Source organism: Bufo bufo, chromosome 2, assembly GCF_905171765.1.
Source record: "Bufo bufo chromosome 2, aBufBuf1.1, whole genome shotgun sequence".
Classification (NCBI taxonomy): domain Eukaryota; kingdom Metazoa; phylum Chordata; class Amphibia; order Anura; family Bufonidae; genus Bufo; species Bufo bufo.
This window is the reverse complement of record NC_053390.1, coordinates 485,987,644-486,004,952: the sequence shown is the minus strand read 5'-3', so window position 1 is coordinate 486,004,952 and position 17,309 is coordinate 485,987,644. Positions and strand designations below refer to the sequence as shown.

At 47.9% G+C, this 17,309-nt stretch overlaps 1 protein-coding gene across 2 annotated transcripts in view; it reads left to right on the top strand.

Annotated features, from left to right (window-relative positions):
* Nucleotides 1-16,822, top strand: part of TBXA2R (thromboxane A2 receptor) — a 400,950-nt gene extending 384,128 nt beyond the window's left edge. For both annotated transcript variants that reach the window (XM_040417769.1, XM_040417768.1), the window contains one exon: nucleotides 16,066-16,822. In XM_040417769.1, the coding sequence (XP_040273703.1) occupies nucleotides 16,066-16,335 (270 nt within the window). In that variant the 3' untranslated portion in view covers nucleotides 16,336-16,822. The remainder of the gene's footprint in view (nucleotides 1-16,065) is intronic.
* Nucleotides 16,823-17,309: the final 487 nt, after the last annotated feature.

Below are 17,309 nucleotides of genomic sequence, written 5' to 3'. Positions count from 1 at the left end.
CTACCCGCCCGTATTTATGCAGGTCCCCATCTGGTGTACACGCCCCTAGGGGACCAGAAGGAGGACTGTGACACAGGACAGATACGTAGCACTCAGGATATACAGACACAACACATCCCCACAATGCATCATGGTTTCCTCCTCTCTGCCCTGGAGACACCCGAAGAGCAATTCAATTATCTCTCAGGACAAAGGGAAATCACCAATACACATGTGGGAACAACAGGACAGGAATCACCACCCAAACACACAATGTCACACCCTCCCAGCAAACACAGACATTTAACCTATTCCCAGATAGCTCAAGTCTGAGGGCATATCATTAGGGGAATGCCGCTCAGAGTACACAAATACAATAAAATTAGCTATCTGGGTGCCATTTTTTAATCCATACGGATGGGTCTGTCACAAATTCCAACCGCGTTCGGTCCTATTAACAGTCCAGACATGTGGCATAGTTCTGTTACACCCCACCTCCCACAACGGAGCCCCAAACGCTGCAGGCGTCTTGGTGCCTGTTCACACAGTCTCTCACATCCGTGATCAGTACTACACCTTGTTGTGGGGTGGGTTTGTCCAAGTTCGTGCAAGTTAGACAGGCCACGTGTCGGCCTGGACAAGGGATTGGCTCCAGCCACAGGATCCCTTCTTTTGGTCCTTCGCTGAGCCTTCAGCAATTGGGCAGTCTTTGTTAGACAAGCGGACTACAGAGCTCAGCCCGACCGTGCGATCAGCCTCCCGTACAGCTTCCTGCAGTGAGACAGGAGACCACACTTCATCAGCCCCACAGTCAGTGAGCATCAAACCTATATTCACAGCCTTGGGTGTAGTAGGCAGACCACACCCACCGAGCATAGTGAAGGATTAACTCCTTCCCTACCCAACTAAGGCCAGAGATAACCAACATGCCAGGAGCAGTGTAGACTGACAAAACACAAAAGACCCGGCTCTTACTCCACCGGGGCCACGACCCCCGGTGGCACGTATCTTCCATCCACTACCACTCCAGACCCTCTCTTACATATCTCCCCCCTTTGTTCACCCCTGAAGGCTTGACGACCCTGTTCAATCCTACCGGGGTGAACACACATATAGCAGTGTACCCGGGACAGGGCATCAGTGTTCCCTTGCAGGCGACCTGCCCTGTGCTCAACCCTGAACTTAAAATTCTGGAGGGATAAGAACCATCTGGTGCCCCGAGCGCTCCCCTCCTTAGCCTGGCTCATCCACCGGAGAGGGGAGTGGTCAGTCACCAAACGGAACCTTCTCCCCAACAGGTAATACCTGAGAGATTCAAGTGCCCACTTGATGGCGAGGCATTCTCTTTCTACCACGCTGTACCGGGTTTCCGCTGGGGTGAGCTTGCGGCTCAGGAAACCAACGGGGTGTTCTTCACCATTGATTTCCTGGGAGAGTACGGCCCCGAGGCCTACTCCAGAGGCGTCCGTCTGAACTATAAACTCCGAAGTCGGGCGTCACCAGAACTGGGGACCCGCATATGGCCGACTTCAAACGGGAGAACGCCTCTTCCGTCTGCTCATCCCAGCGAACCATTACTGACTTCCTACCTTTCAGGAGTCCTGTCAACGGGGCAGCTATAGTGGCGAAATGTGGGATGAACCGCATAGAATACCCTACCATCCCTAAAAATGACCTCAGTTGCCTGGTCGTAAGGGGTCTAGGCCAATTTCGGATCACCTCGATCTTATTAATTTGGGGCTTAACGACTCCGCGTCCAATGACATAACCCAAATACCACGCTTCCTCCAGGCCCACTGAGCACTTTTTTGGGTTGGCGGTCAATCCTGCCTTCCTGAGTGAGTCTATCACTGCTTGAACCTTCGACAAGGGACTTTCCCAGTCCTGGCTAAATATGATTATATCATCCAAATATGCTGAGGCATACCGGAGATGTGGTCTGAGGACGATATCCATCAGCCGTTGAAACGTGGCTGGAGCACCGTGCAAACCGAAGGGCAACACTCTATAATGGAACAGCCCCTCCGGCGTGACAGAGGCGGTCTTCTCTTTTGCTGTCTCTGTTAAAGGTACCTGCCAGTACCCTTTTGCGAGATCTATCACCGAGAAATACCTGGCTTTACCCATTCGCTCTATTAACTCATCTACTCGCGGCATGGGATAGGCGTCAAACTTTTAAATCTCGTTTAGTTTCCGGAAATCATTACAAAAACGTAATGATCCGTCGGGCTTTGTAATAAGAACGATCGGGCTAGCCCACTCGCTTCTAGACTCCTCAATGACCCCTAACTTCAGCATAAACTTTACTTCCTCTGAAATGGCTTGTCGCCGAGCCTCCGGTACCCGGTACGGTCGTAAACGGATCTTTTCCTGGGGCTCGGTGACAATGTCATGTTGGACTAGATTGGTACGTCCTGGAAGGTCAGAGAACACATCTTTATTTCTGCTAATGAACTCCTTCACTTCTTGAGTCTGTTTAGTCAACAAACCGCTACCTATCTTTACTGCAGGGGTGTCCTCTGGTACCACTGTAGGGGCGGGGACGTTCTCTGCAGCCAAGACAAAGCGCGGGTCATCCCCAAGGAGACTTTCTCTATCTTTCCAGGCTTTCAGTAAATTAACGTGGTACACCTGCTCGGGCTTCCGCCTTCCTGGCTGGTATACCCTGTAATTCACGGGGCCTAACTTCTCTCTTATCTCATACGGCCCTTGCCACCTGGCCAGGAACTTGCTGTCTATGGTGGGCACTAGTACTAACACTCGGTCGCCCGGGTTAAACGTCCTTACCTGGGCGGCCCGGTTGTACACGCGTCTCTGGGCCAGCTGTGCCGCTTCCATATGTTCACTGACTATGGGCAGAACTGTCCCTATCCGGTCCTGCATCTTCTCGATGTGCTCAACTATGCTTTTGTGAGGGGTAGGCTGTTGCTCCCATGCCTCTTTAGCGATATCCAACAGCCCTCGGGGATGCCTACCATACAACAGCTCAAATGGTGAGAACCCCGTGGACGCCTGGGGCACTTCTCGCACCGCAAATAACACATAGGGACGCAAGAGGTCCCAGTCCTTTCAGTCTTTTGCCACCGCTCTCTTAAGCATGGACTTTAGGGTCTTATTAAAGCGTTCCACCAGCCCGTCAGTTTGGGGGTGATAGACGGACGTATGCAAGTGCTTAATATTTAATATCTTGCAGAGCTCCCTCATCACTTTGGACATGAAAGGGGTCCCTTGGTCCGTCAATATCTCCTTCGGGATCCCCACCCGGGAGAACACCCCCATCAGCTCCTTGGCTATTAGCTTGGCTGACGTGTGGTGCAGGGGTATCGCCTCAGGGTAGCGAGAAGCGTAGTCTACTATGACCAGGATATGTTGGTGGCCTCTGGCTGACTTGTTAATGGGGCCTACCAGGTCCATAGCGACCCTTTCGAAAGGTACTTCAATAATGGGCATGGGCACCAGGGGACTACGATAGTGAGGCTGTGGGCTGGTCCTCTGACACTCTGGACAGGACTGGCAAAACCTCCTGACTTCCTCATATATCCCCGGCCAATAGAAACGCTGCAGTATACGTTCCTGAGTTTTCTGGACCCCCAGATGTCCTCCTAACACATGAGTATGCGCTAGGTCTAATACCATGCGGCGGTACGGCTGGGGTACCACCAACTGTTCTATTACCTCTTGCCGGACTTTGTCGACCCGGTACAGTAGGTCCTGGTTACAGGCCAGGTGGGGAAATTCTGAGTCGGTTCCCAGGTGCTGAGCCACCCCATTGATGACAGTTACCCCTTCTCTGGCCCGTGACAATGTTGGATCCTGGAGCTGGGCGGTCCCGAATGTGTCTCGGGATACTTCTAGTTCTGGAACAGATGGGGCTGCCACCGGCTCACCAGCCAACCCTTCTAGGGACAAGCTATCGGGGTGACACTCTTCCTCCCTATTGGTGACCCCTACAGCTGGTAGCCCCTCTTCAGGATCAACGGGCACCGGCTCTGCACCCCGCCCCTCCCAGAGAGACCAAAACAGGGGACAATCCCTACCTAGGATGGCAGCGTAAGGGATTTGTCGCCCCACCCCAACCACCTGCTGTATCTCCCTTCCGAGGGTAGACAAGGTCACACAGGTTGTAGGATATTCTCGCCGGTCCCCATGAATACACACAATACTAATGGTTTGCTTGCCTGGGCCACGACTGGCCACCAGGGACTCGTGCACGAGGTTCACTAAGCTCCCCGAGTCCAGCAATGCCTTAACTGGGTGTCCATTAATAGAGATGGTACACAACGGAGGTGTATCAGCGGATAGCAGCGAAGCAGCAACATACACCGGCTGGCCGAAATAGGAGGACCGGCGTGCAAACTCGCAGTCCATGGGCTCTGCCACCCTCGGGCAGTTGGCAGCAATGTGTCCCAGGCCCTGACAGTGCCAACATCTAATCCCCGGGGCCTCTCGTCTCCCCAGGTTTGGCCTCCCAGGAGTGAAAATCACCTCCCCTTCCTTAAGCGGTTGAGCCCCCTTCTCAGGTCCCCTTTGTGGCAGGGAGAGTGAACGCAGCTTTTGCAGGAAGGCGGAGTCTCGGACCAAGTCCTGGGTTGCCATGTATCTCTCGACTAGGCCAACCACTTGCTCCAGGGTGCCTGGATCACTGTCACGGCCAGGCCCATGACCGTGACTTCTTACCGCATGCAGTTGCCGGCGGTTTTGCATGGGTCTTCAACCACGGGTGAGGGCCCCTTGTCTGTGGCCTCACTTGTGGTTGCCGCGGGCAACCAGTGTTGGGGTTTAGCAGCAGAGTAGCCTGAGCGTTGCTAGGCAGCTTGCTGCCCTGGCATGCGGTCACACCTAGCAACCTTTTTGTTAGGTGTGTGTGTTGTGTGCACTGTGTTGTATGTTATTGTGTGCACTTTCCTTTATGTATGTGTGTTTCCCTTCTGTGGTGCTGGAAGGGTTAACTCCCTTCCCAGTGTGTGTGATGTCACTGGGTGGGTCTGACTGTTGGGTGTGGCCTCTTTGGCCTATATAGCCTTGGTGTTTGGCAGGGCTCAGTAGGTTGCTTCAGCATGCTTGCTGATAGCAACCTCCTGTGTATACCAACTGCCTGTGAGAGCCACCCTTGTGGTTCATAAACCATATGTCACATTTTAGTTTATGTTAAGTTTATGTGTGATGTCTATTTGATGTTTTCCTGTCCTATCTTGTTTTAGTGCAGCTTATGGATCTGGATTCCTGTTTGCACAGGGATCCAGTCAGCAGGGCTGTGGCAGGTAGGTGGAACTCGGATAGTTCACCTGCCATATCCGTAAGTTTGTTTCTGTTCCCCTTTTTCCTGCAGCTTGGCCAGTGAGACCCCTGTTCCTCCGTGTACAGTAGGAACAGGCCGTCTTACCTTGACTCCTAGTCCAGGGACCGGTCGGAGGGTGAGTTAGGGATCCGAGGTTCCGGAGCATGGGTCCTCCTACCTTCAAGGTCGGCCCATGCAGCTAGGAGTTAGGGTCAGGTTAGGGACGCTTTAGGAGGTGACCTGCTCCCTAATCCTGTTGTCCTGGCCGAGCAGCCAAAACATCAACTGGCATCGCACGGCTGAGGATTTCCCCCATCCTCAGCCGTGACAGTATGAACCACAAAGGCTCCTCACATGGTCTTCCCTCGAAAGAGGGGGCAGCATGTACCGCCATCTACGGATGGGGTGCCTGCGCGTTCTCCGGAGGGAGAGCGTTATAGGGGTAGCACCGGTTACGGCGCGGTGAGTGGCTTTCCCCGCCATTTCTTTCTCACAGTGTCCGTGTTGGTGTCTCCTTATTTGTCATTCCCCTCCCCCCCCTCCCATTGTTTTTTGTGCCTCACCAACCTTCCCCTTTTGTTGTTGGGAGGGGCTTTGAGGGGTGGGAGTATGCATACCCTCGAAAGAGGGTGAAGCATGTACCGCCGTCTGCGGAAGGGGTACATGCGCGCTCTTCGGAGGGAGAGCGTTCTGGGGGTTTCGCCTCTGAGGGCGCGGTGAGTGGCTTTCCCCGCCATCATCGTTGCCTCGTTTGGCGTTCCCCCTGATTTTAGTTACACGTGGTGTGTGTTTGGTATGCGGTATGCATACCTTCGGAAGAGGGTGCAGCATGCAGTGCCATCTTCTTGTGGCCTGCATGCGCGTTCTCCGGAGGGAGAGCGTCCCGGGGGGATCACCGTTAACGGCACGGTAGGTGGCTTTTCCCCGCCACCTTTCCTTCCGTGTCCGTATTGGTGATCCCTCGTCCCTCTCCATGTTCCCATCTCTGGTCGTTTGCTGGCAGCTCTCCGTAAGTGGTCCAGCTGCTTGCTGGTTAGGAGGGTCTGCTGGCAACGACTAGAGTGGGGACGTTAGTGGAGAGTCCCCTCGTCCACTCTCTGTGGTTCCATTCCCTTGTCGCTGGTGCGGGCTGCAGGCCTTGTCGGACTGGCTAGTGTGAGCTGGGAGAGGATGCAGCTGACAGTGACCCCCCTGGGAACCATGTCCTGAGAGTGGACGTCTCCTTCTCCCATCCCCTTGTGTGAGTCCCTCACCAGTTTCCTTTTTTGGTGGGGGGGCTTTGAGGGGTGGGAGTGTCACGGCCAGGCCCATGACCGTGACTTCTTACCGCATGCAGTTGCCGGCGGTTTTGCATGGGTCTTCAACCACGGGTGAGGGCCCCTTGTCTGTGGCCTCACTTGTGGTTGCCGCGGGCAACCAGTGTTGGGGTTTAGCAGCAGAGTAGCCTGAGCGTTGCTAGGCAGCTTGCTGCCCTGGCATGCGGTCACACCTAGCAACCTTTTTGTTAGGTGTGTGTGTTGTGTGCACTGTGTTGTATGTTATTGTGTGCACTTTCCTTTATGTATGTGTGTTTCCCTTCTGTGGTGCTGGAAGGGTTAACTCCCTTCCCAGTGTGTGTGATGTCACTGGGTGGGTCTGACTGTTGGGTGTGGCCTCTTTGGCCTATATAGCCTTGGTGTTTGGCAGGGCTCAGTAGGTTGCTTCAGCATGCTTGCTGATAGCAACCTCCTGTGTATACCAACTGCCTGTGAGAGCCACCCTTGTGGTTCATAAACCATATGTCACATTTTAGTTTATGTTAAGTTTATGTGTGATGTCTATTTGATGTTTTCCTGTCCTATCTTGTTTTAGTGCAGCCTATGGATCTGGATTCCTGTTTGCACAGGGATCCAGTCAGCAGGGCTGTGGCAGGTAGGTGGAACTCGGATAGTTCACCTGCCATATCCGTAAGTTTGTTTCTGTTCCCCTTTTTCCTGCAGCTTGGCCAGTGAGACCCCTGTTCCTCCGTGTACAGTAGGAACAGGCCGTCTTACCTTGACTCCTAGTCCAGGGACCGGTCGGAGGGTGAGTTAGGGATCCGAGGTTCCGGAGCATGGGTCCTCCTACCTTCAAGGTCGGCCCATGCAGCTAGGAGTTAGGGTCAGGTTAGGGACGCTTTAGGAGGTGACCTGCTCCCTAATCCTGTTGTCCTGGCCGAGCAGCCAAAACATCAACTGGCATCGCACGGCTGAGGATTTCCCCCATCCTCAGCCGTGACAATCACCTTGTCCCACCCAGCGCTGTATTGCTCTTGGGAGGGTACGCACCAAACGATCGACCACCACCCGTTCCACCATCTGCGAGGGGCTCAATGTCTCAGGCTGCAGCCATTTTTTTACCAGGTGTAACAGGTCATAGGCCTGGGACCGAGCAGGCCGGGACTCGGAGAAGGCCCACTGGTACACTTGATGTGCACGCACATAGGTATTAACCCCAAGACGAGCCAACACCTCCCCGTTCAGCCTCTCATAGCTCTTGGCTTCCTCCTGACTGAGGTCGAAGTAGGCCTTTTGTGCGTCTCCCACAAAAAATGTTGCCACTACTTCGGCCCACTGTTCTGCCGGTAACCTTTCCTGTTCCGCAGTGCGTTCGAAGACCATCAGGAACGCCTCAATATCATCCTCGGGGCCCATCTTTCTTAACGCTGAGCGCACCTTATCCCGGGCAGCAGGTAGGATTGCGGTCCCCCCCGGGACGGCTTGTTGTTGTAACACACGCATGGACTCCTGCATAGTCGCCAATTGCTGGGCAAGTAGACTATTCAACTGCCGCTGGACTCTCAGGGCTTCCTCATGTCTCCGAGTAGCCTCCTCATTACTTTGCACCAAGTGTCTAACGGCCTCCTCCATCTTATCTGGAGCCACAAAACTTGCCGGCTTAATATATGACATACAGTCCAAACAACACAATTTTCGGCCTCACTGCCGTTTTCCCGCTGAAGCCACCAATTGTGGGGGTTTGCTCTGGTAGGCAGATGGTAGCGGTGGCAGTATAGAGGCTCAGGAGACAGGTTTTGTGTCCAAACCGTGCTCTTTTATTCACTCCAGTGCATCACATCAAAACTGTGCAATTCACACAACAGCAATGTTCAGAAACCCCACCTCCCACAACGGATCCCCAAACACTGCAGGCGTCTTAGTGCCTGTTCACACAGTCTCTCACATCCGTGATCAGTACTACACCTTGTTGTGGGGCGGGTTTGTCCAAGTTCGTGCAAGTTAGACAGGCCACGTGTCGGCCTGGACAAGGGATTGGCTCCGGCCACAGGATCCCTTCTTTTGGTCCTTCACTAAGCCTTCAGCAATTGGGCAGTCTTTGTTAGACGAGCGGACTACAGAGCTCAGCCCGACCGTGCGATCAGCCTCCCGTACAGCTTCCTGCAGTGAGACAGGAGACCACACTTCATCAGCCCCACAGTCAGTGAGCATCAAACCTATATTCACAGCCTTGGGTGTAGCAGGCAGACCACACCCACTGAGCATAGTGAAGGATTAACTCCTTCCCTACCCAACTAAGGCCAGAGATAACCAACATGCCAGGAGCAGTGTAGACTGACAAAACACAAAAGACCCGGCTCTTACTCCACCGGGGCCACGACCCCCGGTGGCTCGTATCTTCCATCCACTACCACTCCAGACCCTCTCTTACAGTGCGTTTTTCACGTAACGCAAGCCCCATAGAAATGAATGGGGTTGCGTGGAAATCGCAAGCATCCGCAAGCAAGTGCGGATGCGGTGCGATTTTCACGCATGGTTGCTAGGAGACGATCGCGATGGAGACCTAATCATTATTATTTTCCCTTATAACATGGTTTAAGGGAAAATAATAGCATTCTGAATACAGAATGAATAGTAAAACAGCGCTGGAGGGGTTAAAAAAAAATAAAAAATCATTTAACTCACCTTAATCCACTTGATCACGTAGCCCGGTATCACTTCTGTCCCCTTTACTGAATAGGACCTGTGGTGAGCATTAATTATAGGTCAAGGACCTTTGATGACGTTACTCCGGTCATCACATGGTACGTCACATGATCTTTTACCATGGTGAATCACCATGGTAAAAGATCATGTGACGTACCATGTGATGACCGGAATGACGTCACCACAGGTCCTGTTGCTGCACAGAGATCAGATGAAGCCAGAAGGAGATGCCGGGCTGCGAACAAGTGGACTAAGGTGAGTTAAAAATGTTTTTTTGTTTTTTTTAACCCCTCCAGCGATGTTTTACTATGCATTCTGTATTCAGAATGCTATTATTTTCCGTTATAACCATGTTATAAGGGAAAATAATACTATTTACAGAACACTGATCCCAAGCCCGAACTTCTGTGAAGAAGTTCGGGTACCAATCACGCACGATTTTTCTCACGCGAGTGCAAAACGCATTACAATGTTTTGCACTCGCGCTGAAAAATCGCGGGTGTTCCCGGAACGCACCCGCACATTTTTCCGCAACGTCCGTGTGAAAGAGGCCTAAGGCTTTTTTCTCATTGTAAGTATTTGATCAGTATTTGAAGCCAAAAGTAAAAGTCCACAGAAGAGATGCAAATATTTCTATTACTTTTTATCTCCTTGTTTTGCCTTACAATTACTGATCAAATAGTGATGCAAAATACTGACTATCTGAAAGAGGCTTTATGAATGCTCAAGATACAGGATTCATTTTTTTTTTTAGTTTTCTGTTCTCCTGATGGATCAGAAGAATGGAAAAAAACACAGTGATGTGAACATATCCTTACTGCAACTGCTGCTGCCCCCCTCCCCACTTTGTCATGGGTCAACTATTGTTCCTGCTAATGCCAATGCTGTTGACCCACATCCGCACTCTGTCATGGGGCCCCTATTGTCACTGTTACTGCCACTGCTGCTGCCACCCTCCCCACTCTGTCATGGAGCCACTACTTGAATCCTGAGGCACTGCATAGTTAAATTCACGGTGATAAATTAGACCTGACGCTAACATTGACCTGTAATACTGATGAACAGTAAATCTACAGCTAACAGAAGGGATTAAAAAGCATGTTTTTGGACTTCCACAACATGCATTAAAATAACTTTTTTTTTCTCCACTACTTTATTGGCGCTGCCTCCATTTTTTTATTTTGTTCCAATCCATTTGGATCCAGCTCCTGCACGGGCACACATGGGTTGTTTTTGCTTTACTGAAGGATGCTGTCTGCTTTACTATTTGTTTAAGGCCTCTTGCCCACGAATGTGCGGACCACAAATTGCGGTCTGCAATGCACGGGCACCGGCCGCATGCGGATCGCAGAACCATTCACTTGAATGGAGTCCGCGATTCATCCATTCTGCAAAAAGATAGAACAAGTTCTATATTTTTGCAGAATGGAAGCACAGAACGGAACACCACAGAAGCACTCTGTAGCATTTCCGTGAAATTCCATTTCCTGCTTCCGTTCCATTCCACATCTCTGGACCCATTCAAGTAAATGGATCCGCATCCATAATGCGGAATGCACACAGCAGGTGCACCTTGTATTGCGGAACCGCCGTATGCGGCCTGCAATACTGCCACGGTAGCACTACGGCTGTGTGCAAGAGGCCTAACAGAAAGGATTAGCCATGAATCTTCGTGCACTGCACAGTGATGTAGACAGCAAGAAATTACACCTGCCGGTAATACTGATGGTACAGTAGCTACAAAACTATAAAGGTGGGTGCATTAGAACGTAATGCACATGGCGATACACTCTGCACTCTCCCTGCAGTTTAACTTCCAAGCCTTCACACTGAAATTGGGTCACCAAGTGGGATGAATAAGATTTTGCAGAGTGACCTGGGTATACCTGATTTATCACAATTTGTGACAAATTAGTTCAGAACAAATCAAATTTCTTGCTGAAGTCAGGGATACGGCTGAATAAAATTTTTCAAAACTTCGCTCATCTCTAGTCCTCACATAATGCTTCTCTGGAAAAGAGACATGCAACCTAGTCTCCTTTTCAAGAATCCTGGTCATTCTGGATAAGTACTCTTTAAGGCCCCTTTTACACGGGCGTTGCGGATTGGGGCCGGATGCGTTCAGGGTGCGTTCAGTGAAACTCGCACCACTTTGCAAGTAAGTTCAGTCAGTTTTGTCTGCGATTACATTGAGTTGTTCAGTTTTTTCTGCGCGGGTACAATGCGTTTTGATGCGTTTTTCACGCGCGTGATAAAAAACGGAAGGTTTACAAACAACATCTCTTAGCAACCATAAGTGAAAAACGCATCGCACCCGCACTTTCTTGCGGATGCAATGCGTTTTTCACTGAAGCCCCATTCACTTCTATGGGGCCAGGGCTGCGTGAAAAACGCAAAATATAGAACATGCTGCGTTTTTCACGCAACGCAGAACTGATGCGTGAAAAAAAAACGCTCATGTACACAGACTCATTGAAATGAATAGGTCAGGATTCAGTGCGGGTGCTATGCGTTCACGTCACGCATTGCACCCGCGCGGAAATCTCGCCCGTGTGAAAGCGGCCTAACAGAGCTGAGCAAAGAAACTTGGCTGCCTTAAAGGCCTTGGTTGGAGTACTACAGGGAGTGCAGAATTATTAGGCAAGTTGTATTTTTGAGGATTAATTTTATTATTGAACAACAACCATGTTCTCAATGAACCCAAAAAACTCATTAATATCAAAGCTGAATATTTTTGGAAGTAGTTTTTAGTTTGTTTTTAGTTTTAGCTATTTTAGGGGGATATCTGTGTGTGCAGGTGACTATTACTGTGCATAATTATTAGGCAACTTAACAAAAAACAAATATATGCCCATTTCAATTATTTATTTTTACCAGTGAAACCAATATAACATCTCAACATTCACAAATATACATTTCTGACATTCAAAAACAAAACAAAAACAAATCAGTGACCAATATAGCCACCTTTCTTTGCAAGGACACTCAAAAGCCTGCCATCCATGGATTCTGTCAGTGTTTTGATCTGTTCACCATCAACATTGCGTGCAGTAGCAACCACAGCCTCCCAGACACTGTTCAGAGAGGTGTACTGTTTTCCCTCCTTGTAAATCTCACATTTGATGATGGACTACAGGTTCTCAATGGGGTTCAGATCAGGTGAACAAGGAGGCCATGTCATTAGATTTTCTTCTTTTATACCCTTTCTTGCCAGCCACGCTGTGGAGTACTTGGACGCGTGTGATGTTTTTCTTGAAGGATGCAGACTTCTTCCTGTACCACTGCTTGAAGAAGGTGTCTTCCAGAAACTGGCAGTAGGACTGGGAGTTGAGCTTGACTCCATCTTCAACCCGAAAAGGCCCCACAAGCTCATCTTTGATGATACCAGCCCAAACCAGTACTCCACCTCCACCTTGCTGGCGTCTGAGTCGGACTGGAGCTCTCTGCCCTTTACCAATCCAGCCACGGGCCCATCCATCTGGCCCATCAAGACTCACTCTCATTTCATCAGTCCATAAAACCTTAGAAAAATCAGTCTTGAGATGTTTCTTGGCCCAGTCTTGACGTTTCAGCTTGTGTGTCTTGTTCAGTGGTGGTCGTCTTTCAGCCTTTCTTACCTTGGCCATGTCTCTGAGTATTGCACACCTTGTGCTTTTGGGCACTCCAGTGATGTTGCAGCTCTGAAATATGGCCAAACTGGTGGCAAGTGGCATCTTGGCAGCTGCACGCTTGACTTTTCTCAGTTCATGGGCAGTTATTTTGCGCCTTGGTTTTTCCACACGCTTCTTGCGACCCTGTTGACTATTTTGAATGAAACGCTTGATTGTTCGATGATCACGCTTCAGAAGCTTTGCAATTTTAAGAGTGCTGCATCCCTCTGCAAGATATCTCACTATTTTTGACTTTTCTGAGCCTGTCAAGTCCTTCTTTTGACTCATTTTGCCAAAGGAAAGGAAGTTGCCTAATAATTATGCACACCTAATATAGGGTGTTGATGTCATTAGACCACACCCCTTCTCATTACAGAGATGCACATCACCTAATATTCTTAATTGGTAGTAGGCTTTCGAGCCTATACAGCTTGGAGTAAGACAACATGCATAAAGAGGATGATGTGGTCAAAATACTCATTTGCCTAATAATTCTGCACGCAGTGTATTTCTTCATTGGAGTATCTTAAGCCAGTCAACATTTCTCTGGGTTTTTTGGGAAAAATATATAAAAGGGGCATTTCCTGGCTTACAATACTGCGCAGCAGCGCACACATACTACGCATACTAGTGCTCTCCATAATAAGAAAGAGTATCTCTCTTACACTTTCTCTGATTTACCTGAAATTAATTACAAAAAATTCTGATTCATTAGACTAAACTCTTTAGGAAATTTGGTACGAATTCTGAAACGGTAAAATCAATTCGTCCATCCTTATATAAGAGGCTTAAAAATTGGCCATGTTCAGCTTGGAAAACACCCTTAGGCCTCTTTCACACGGGCGTTGCGGGAAAATGTGCGGGTGCGTTGCGGGAACACCCGCGATTTTTCCGCGCGAGTGCAAAACATTGTAATGCGTTTTGCACTCGCGTGAGAAAAATCGTGCATGTTTGGTACCCAAACCCGAACTTCTTCACAGAAGTTCGGGCTTGGGATCGGTGTTCTGTAGATTGTATTATTTTCCCTTATAACATGGTTATAAGGGAAAATAATAGCATTCTGAATACAGAATGCATAGTCAAATAGCGCTGGAGGGGTTAAAAAATAATAATTTAACTCACCTTAATCCACTTGACCGCGGAGCCCGGCTTCTCCTTCTGTCTCCTTTCTTCAGGACCTGGGTACAGGACTTTTGATGACGTCACTCCGGTCATCACATGATCCATCACCATGGTAAAAGATCATGTGACGTACCATGTGATGACCGGAGTGACGTCATCAAAGGTCCTGTAACGGTACTTAATGCTCACCACAGGTCCTATTCAACAAAGGAGATGCCAGCTACGCGATCAAGTGGACTAAGGTGAGTTAAATTTTTTTTTATTTTTTTTTAACCCCTCCAGCCCTATTTTACTTTGCATTCTGTATTCAGAATGCTATTATTTTCCCTTATAACCATGTTATAAGGGAAAATAATAATGATCGGGTCTCCATCCCGATCGTCTCCTAGCAACCGTGCGTGAAAATCGCACCGCATCCGCACTTGCTTGCGGATGCTTGCGATTTTCACGCAACCCCATTCACTTCTATGGGGCCTGCGTTGCGTGAAAAACGCAGAATATAGAGCATGCTGCGATTTTCACGCAACGCATAAGTGATGCGTGAAAATCACTGCTCATCTGAACAGCCCCATAGAAATGAATGGGTCGGTATTCAGTGCGGGTGCAATGCGTTCACCTCACGCATCGCATCCGCGCGGAATACTCGCCCGTGTGAAAGGGGCCTTAGAGATTATCTCATTTACATGTACAAATACATGTGTGGTCAATGCACAGAAATGGCATATCATTAATTCATTCCAAGGACTTTGCAAAGGATTAGGGGACAGTCTTTACATGTGGAGTAAAGATGATTTAGGCTACTTTCACACTTGCGGCAGAGTGATCCGCCGGAACTGCCCACCGGATCCGCCGATCTGCATGTGACTGAAAGCATTTGTGAGACGCATCCGGATGCGGATCCGTCTCACAAATGCATTGCAAGAACGGAGCCGTCTCTCCGCCTGCCATGCGTACAGACGGATCTGTCTCGTATCTTTTTTCACATTTTTACCGGTCTGCGCATGCTGTATTTTGAATGCCGGATCCGGCACTAATACATTCCTATGGGGAAATTTCCGGCAAGTCTTCAGTTTTTTTTTGCCGGAGATAAAACCGTAGCATGCTACGGTTTTATCTTTTGCCTGTTCAGTCAAAATGACTGAACTGAAGACATCCTGATGCATCCTGAACGGATTACTCTCCATTCAGAATGCATGGAGATATGCCTGATCAGTTTTTTTCCGGTATAGAGCCCCTGTGACGGAACTCTATGCCGGAAAAGAAAAATGCTAGTGTGAAAGTACCCTTAGACCAGGCATACTTAACCTGCGGCCCACCAGCTGTTGCAAAACTACAACTCCCACAATGCCCTGCTGTAGGCTGATAGCTGTAGGCTGTTTGGGCATGCTGGGAGTTGTAGTTTTGCAACAGCTGGAGGGCCGCAGGTGAAGCATGCCTTATTTAGACAGTATAGGAAAATATTCTTTACAGTTAGAGTATTCAAACTATGGAATGCCCTACTTTAAGAGGTGGTAATGGCAGCTACTATATCAACATTTAAAAGGGGCAATATGCTTATCTAACAGCAAATAGCATATAGAATTATAATTAATCTAACATTAATGTTGTATAGTTGGTTGAACTCAATGGACCTTTTATTTTTTTCAACCTTTGTAATTATGTAGTACCTTCGAGCACATAGTACAGTTTGGTTCAACTTTGGAGGAAATGGCAGTTACCCAGAATTAAATTTGATACCTACTGCCATCTGGCTCACCATTTCTTTATTTTGGAGGAAAGCAATATGGTTTCTTTATCTTAAATAAGTCTCATTTCATACAAAAAATAAATATAAAAATTAATATGAATTTATATCTCATCAGAAATCCTTACATTTTCACAATCTATCTACATGGCTACACAGACTTGTATTCAGCTAAGATTTGTAATGAGCGATAGGAAACATTTTTGCAACCAGAATTGCTCAACATTAGTATGTAACCATGTCACTGGGACATTGGCCAAATAATTGTCATAAGTTTATTAAAAAAAAATTGTGCTTTTCATATGTGTGTTCACCTTTTATATTTTTCAGATTTTCATAGCACAAACAGTTCTTCAGCAATCCTTAAGTGAAGTGATGGACAGAGAAATACCCAGAGAAACAGAGAAACTGCTTCTAATATTTCTTCGAGTGGCAACATGGAACCAGATTTTGGATCCCTGGGTTTATATCCTATTTAGAAGAGCTGTTTTAAAGAGAATTTACCCGAGCATGAAATCCCGTCGCTCAATTGTATCATTATATCCAACACTTACCACTTCTTTACGTCGGAAATACACTCATGAATCAGTCATTAATTAATCATAGCCTTTTCAACTACGGTTCTTGTGAGAATTGCCTTCTTATGTTATATGGCATGTAGAGAAGGTAATCTAGTTAGCTCGAGTTCTTGAGAAATGTTTTCTACAGTCACTGTTGTTTGCAATAATAATTTTCACTATTGCAATCGGCAGTTTCTATAAATATCAGTGAAAGTCGTAGTTTACACGTAATAGCCACTGTGTCTTTATTTTTTTTACAGCCTGCTATATTCTTATGAACTATCAATAAAACAAGATATGTACTTACAATATCCTCTTTTAACACCTTCTTGACACCGCAGTTTCCATTTTTTGTTTTTTACTCCCTGCCTTCAAAGAGACATAACTTTTTAAACTTGTTTTTCACATAGCTCTATGAGGGCTTGTTTTTTTACAGAACAAGTTGTGTTTTCTAATGGCACTATTTATTATTCTATACGATGTAGTGGAAAGCTGAAAAATGTTTAAACTGGGTGGAATAGAGAAAAAAAAAACAATTCCAGATATGGCGCCCATTCAGCTTCTGAGGGCTATATTTAAAGACCTATCATCTACCATACATGTACAGTGGATGTCAGGAAGGGGTTTTTAAACATACTTTAGTTTTAAATGGCAAAAAAAAATCCACAGATAGGAAAAACATGATGTGATTTAAGCCTCATTCAGGTAAAATATGAGTTATGTGGTTTAAATCAGAAAATAATGTGTCTGCATATATGTATTTCACAGAAAAGTCTTTCATGAATTCTAGTGCAATATCTTGTGTACTGCAGATATTAATAAAAGATACAATTAAATGAAGATGTATTTACTTATAAAATGTACATTTGTAATTTTAGACAGAGACCGATTATCGTTGGTGCATTTGGAGTATCTGCTCCAGTCCCAAATCTCCTGCTGGCTCAGGAGTACAGATGGCCTTGTGGTTCGCCCGGCGGTCGTTTCACGGCAAACTTTGCACATTCGCCATTCGCC